The sequence below is a fragment of the Fragaria vesca genome, linkage group LG3 (assembly GCF_000184155.1).
Source record: "Fragaria vesca subsp. vesca linkage group LG3, FraVesHawaii_1.0, whole genome shotgun sequence".
NCBI lineage: Eukaryota > Viridiplantae > Streptophyta > Magnoliopsida > Rosales > Rosaceae > Fragaria > Fragaria vesca.
The window spans coordinates 14,747,269-14,752,604 of record NC_020493.1 but is presented as its reverse complement, the minus strand read 5'-3'; the positions used below and the strand labels follow the sequence as shown (position 1 = coordinate 14,752,604).

General features: G+C 33.5%; 1 protein-coding gene across 1 annotated transcript in view; it reads left to right on the top strand.

Annotated features, from left to right (window-relative positions):
• Positions 1-791: 791 nt before the first annotated feature.
• Positions 792-5,336, top strand: part of LOC101300895 (glutamate receptor 2.8-like) — a 5,325-nt gene continuing 780 nt past the window's right edge. Inside the window, exons 1-4 of the mRNA XM_004295776.1 lie at positions 792-1,059; positions 3,004-4,346; positions 4,486-4,798; positions 4,910-5,316. Of these exons, the coding sequence (XP_004295824.1) occupies positions 792-1,059; positions 3,004-4,346; positions 4,486-4,798; positions 4,910-5,316 (2,331 nt within the window). The remainder of the gene's footprint in view (positions 1,060-3,003; positions 4,347-4,485; positions 4,799-4,909; positions 5,317-5,336) is intronic.

The following is a 5,336-nucleotide window of genomic DNA, read 5'->3' as shown; positions in this document are numbered from 1 at the left end:
ATATATATATATATATATATATATATATATATATATATATTAAAACGTCGCTTGTCATCATGCAATACAAAAATGATTGATGGAGCGGGGAACAAAGTCTTGGGAGTTTCAGTCACCTTATTATGATCTATGTTTTTTTATGGACTACAATCCAGGTCGAACTTTCAAATCTTCAACCCCCAGACTTTTCCAAAAAAAAAATCTTCAACGTCCCCAGAACTTTGGAACACAATATAGTTATAAGTTGATGTTTACATCTTCTGGTTTTAAATACAGGAATGAATGAATCTTTCAGTATATAAAACAAAACATTGCAACTAAGCAAGCCTTGGTTATTGCCATGCTTCTTCTGCACTCGGACACCAGATGACTTTACAACGCGCAATATACTACTCCGATCGACATGGATTGATGATGATTGATAACGAATTGCAAGATATTCTAGACTCGTTCTGAGTCGTCGCTAATTTTATAAACAAGTTTCTTATAGAAACAAAGATATTTAATTAAGTCTTAAGGGAGCAGTGACTAGGTAGTGTAATTATTCGATATGTCTAAATCATATATTAATTAAAATTAGATTCTTATAGTGTGAGCTGACTAATTCTCTTGCGATCTTTTCCGGGTACTTTCGTGTCGATATTAACTAAACCGAGCTAGTTAGCTTGATCCCTGCGACCCTGCTTCTTCTATCTTCTATATAAACGCTGGAGTTAATTTGGCCTTTACTAATACCAGTCATCTTTCCAAATTAAGAACTAGCTTAGTCCAATTACATATATACGAGCTCGATGGAGAATCAGAAGAGGAGGAGAATCATCCTTGTTCTTGTGTCATGGATTTTCATGCCGGGCGCCGTGGCAGCTGATGAAAACGCAACAACAATCCCAGTGAACGTGGGAGTTGTTGCAGACCTTGATGAAGTGAGTGGGAAGATGTATTTGAGTTGCATAGAAATGGCACTCTCAGACTTCTATGCTTCCCATGCTCAATACAAGACTAGGGTCGTTTTAAACACCAGCAACTCCCACGAAGATGTCGTTGGTGCAGCTGACGCAGGTACTCTCTCTCAAACTTTTGGGTATATATAACGATGATTGAATGATAAATTCAAAAATTAATATATCTTATTTACATACTTTTGCGAATGTGAATCATAATTTTAACCGTTCAAAAGTTAACTTAACCAATAAAGATCACCTCAATAAAAAAATCAATGTGAAATAAAATCGTTTACTCAGCCGAATGTATCAAACAAATGGACTGTTGATCATGAGACTATTAACTTTCACTAACAATCAGATGAGCAAATGAATTATGTTTACATTAGTTTTTTGCAGAGGTGGTATTTATTAATTAATTAATTCAACTTTTGAACGGTTAAGATTATGATTTACATTGCCAAAATAAGTAAAAAAGAGAGAGCTAGTCTGAACGCACATGTATATACTAGTTCGGGACGCAAGTATTTTCCATATAATATAATGTATAGTTCTTTCGCAAAAACTTTAATCATTCCTCTTCGCTGCACTTAAATTCTCAAAGAATTTCGACATGATGGAATCTAGATTTCCATTGATTAAAATTTAATTGTAATATCTATTGTTTGGTTATGTCTATCAATAATTTGGAACGCGTATAAAAAAAGGGTAGCTGTAAATAAAATAAAAATCTTATAAAGAAACGAAAATATAATGTTTTGGAAGCCAGTAATATATAGAAACTATCATAATAGGATTCTTGATATCAGTATTATAATAGGAATATGCACTTTCTTTATGTATTGTATTCTCTATATATAGAGGCTTATTTTATAAATAAATACAAACAATATTCTCCCCAAATCTCTCTCTCAGTTTATTTCTCTCCCGTAACAGGTATTTAGTTTTTTTTTTTAATTCTTTTTTTTTTAATCAATTTTAGTAGTTGCACAAGTCTAGCTCTTAAGTGGCTTTTCGTTTTGACATTTAGTTATCTCATTCCTAAATATAAAGAATGAGATGAGGCTCTCTATAATTTATGTTATTTTAAAACATTTCTTTTAAGTAATTTTTAATTTAATTTCAAACACAATAAACTATTTTTTTCTTCATTTAATCAATAAAATAAATTAATCTTGAGCTAAAATAGAGAAAACTAGTGCATAGGTACTTCTAAAATGACTAGCCAAAATGATTTTTTTAGCTACTTTAGCTAAAATTTGACTAAATGGTGCAGCTGCCCCTTAGTAATCATTTTGTTCACCCTATATATATATATATATATATATATATTTATATATTTTAATTTGAAATTTACTTAGTTCACCCATTTGCAATACCTAAAATATCCAAAAATAAGTTTTATTAGCTCAATCTTTTTCTTTCGGTTTAGCTTTCTCCTCATCTCTATTAAGTATTTTTGGCTTAGACCTTGTCTTCTCAATCAATCAATCTTTCGAATAAAGAAACTTAAAACCAAAAACAAGATTATCTAATTTGTAGGCTTCGAGCAGATTTTTTGATTCAGTCAAAGTTAATATGATATTAGAGGCATAAAAATTGTTAGGATAATATGAGATTGAATGAAGATGATGAATGATTATAAAGATCAAAAGTGTTAAAGTTTTTTTTTTTATTAATACAAAAAGCGTTAAGGTTTAGCCATGAATGAAGCGATTAATTTAATGTTTAAACACGTGTTTAATTTGTAGGGTTTAGTATTGTGTTTTGTTATAATTAATTCTACATTAGGATATTTTAGTCTTATAATTAATAAAAAAAAACTTCTAGGGTGAACAAAGTGGTTAGTAGGGTGGTAATAGTCGCACCCAATTTGATTAAAATATAGCTAGTGTTGCTAAAGATGCTCTAACACATTTATAACTTTGCATAAAATCTTATGATTACTCAAAAAGAGATTTATAACTTTGTAAACTATCATTAATTGCAAGGTATTTTATGATTTTCGTCAGCACAATAATTTTAAATCTTATAAACTAATACGTCTTTTATAATGAGACAGCTCTGGATCTGATAAAGAATGTAGAAGTGAAAGCAATCCTAGGACCAATGACGTCAATGCAAGCAAATTTTGTTGTTAATCTTGGAGAAAAAGCTCATGTGCCCATCATATCATATTCTGCAACAAGCCCTTCTCTTACTTCACTTCAGAGCTCCTATTTTTTCCAATTTGCACAAAATGATTCAACCCAAGTGAAAGCCATAAGTGGTATTGTTCAAAACTTTGGATGGAAGCGAGTTGTCCCCATTTACGTAGACAATATGTATGGGGAGGGCATCATGCCCTTTCTAATAGATGCCTTGCTAAAGGTTGATGTTCATGTCCCATATCGAAGTGTAATTTCACAATCAGCCACCGATGATGAAATTGAGATACAACTTTACAACTTAATGACCATGCAAACTAGAGTCTTCATAGTGCATATGATGCCTAAACTTGCATCCAAGTTATTTTCCAAGGCAAAAGAGATTGGAATGACGAACCAAGGTTTTGTATGGATCACGACCAATGGGATTGGAGATCGTTTAAAAGCAATGGGATCTGTTCTGAATTCGATGCAAGGAGTATTAAGTGTGGAGACCGATGTTTCAGACACATTGATGTTCAGAGAATTTAGACCAAGGTGGAAAAGGCAGTTCCAGAAAGATAATCCTGAAATCATTGATGTTGAGTTAGATGCTTTTGCATATCGAGCTTATGATGCGGCTTTTGCAATAGCCATGGCAATTGAAAGAGTTGGGAACACAAGCTTTGAGTTTCAAAAGGGAAATTCTCCAACTTCCAACTCTACATATCTAGGAACTTTAAAGGTCTCTCAATATGGTTCAAATCTTTCTAATGCCTTATCTCTTGTTAGCTTCAAAGGCATAGCTGGTGATTTTAGTCTTGTTGATAGACAACTTCAACTGTCAACTTTTAGGATTGTTAATGTGAATGGTTATGGAGCAAGAGTAGTTGGGTATTGGACACCAAAAAATGGAGGGTTAGTGAAGCAATTGAATTTAACGAACGTTTGTAATGCTTCAGCTTTCAAGTGTGATGCTCTCGGACCCATTATATGGCCGGGAGAGTCATCCTCCGTTCCAAAAGGATGGGAGATCCCAGAAAATGGTACAAAGTTGAGAATTGGAGTTCCAATGAAGGATGGTTTTACAGAGTTTGTTAAAGTAACAACAGATTTGAGCACCAATACAAGTGATGTCACCGGGTTCAGTATTGATGTGTTTGAGGCTGTAGTTGGCAAGTTACCATATGCACTTCCTTATGAGTTGATTCCATATGCATATCCAAACGGCACGAGCATTGGCACCTATAATGATTTGATCTATCAAGTATACCTTGGGGTAAGTTTCTTTGCAACTATGTTAATACTTAGTAAATACTTCTAGTTTTCTTAGTCTTACTTACATTTTAGTTGAAAAGATGTAACTTATTTATATGTTTACTTGAAATTCTTTTTTTTTTGGTTGGCCTACTTGATAGAATTTCGATGCTGTGGTCGGAGATGCAACAATTAGAGCAAATAGAACACTGTTTGTGGACTTCGCAATGCCATATACAGAGTCTGGTGTAGTGATGGTTGTGCCAATCATAGACAGCAGAATTAAAAATGCATGGGTGTTTTTGCAACCTTTGACATGGGATCTTTGGATGACGACTTTGTGCTTTTTCATCTTTATCGGTTTTGTGATTTGGGTACTTGAACACCGAATTAATGAAGATTTTCGTGGTCCTCCTTCACATCAAGTTGGCACAAGCTTTTGGTTTTCTTTTTCAACTATGGTTTTTTCACATAGTAATATCTCGTTACCTCCCTCTAGCTACATATACTAATTTTCTTCAGGCGACCCATGTGTATTTATTTGAGTACTTTTAACCAATTTTATAATGTGGAATTCACTTGCAGGGGAGAAAGTGGTTAGTAACTTGGGAAGATTTGTGATGATTATATGGGTCTTTGTTGTGCTCATAGTGACACAAAGTTATACTGCTAATCTGGCATCACTATTAACTGTTCAACAACTTCGACCAGCTGTTAATGATTTGAATGATCTTTTACGAAGTGGAGAAAAAGTTGGCTACATGAGGAGTGCTTATGTTTATGGTCTCTTGATAGACTATGGTTTTGATGATTCCCAGCTTAAGCCTTATGGATTCATGGAAGAAATACATGAAGCTCTTTCGAAAGGGAGTGAAAGAGGTGGTATCGCTACGATTGTTCATGAAACCCCTTACATGAAGCTACTTGTTGCAAAATATTGTTCCAAGTATACTATGATTGGACCAATCTTTAAAACCGATGGCTTTGGCTTTGTAAGATCTCTCTCTCTCTC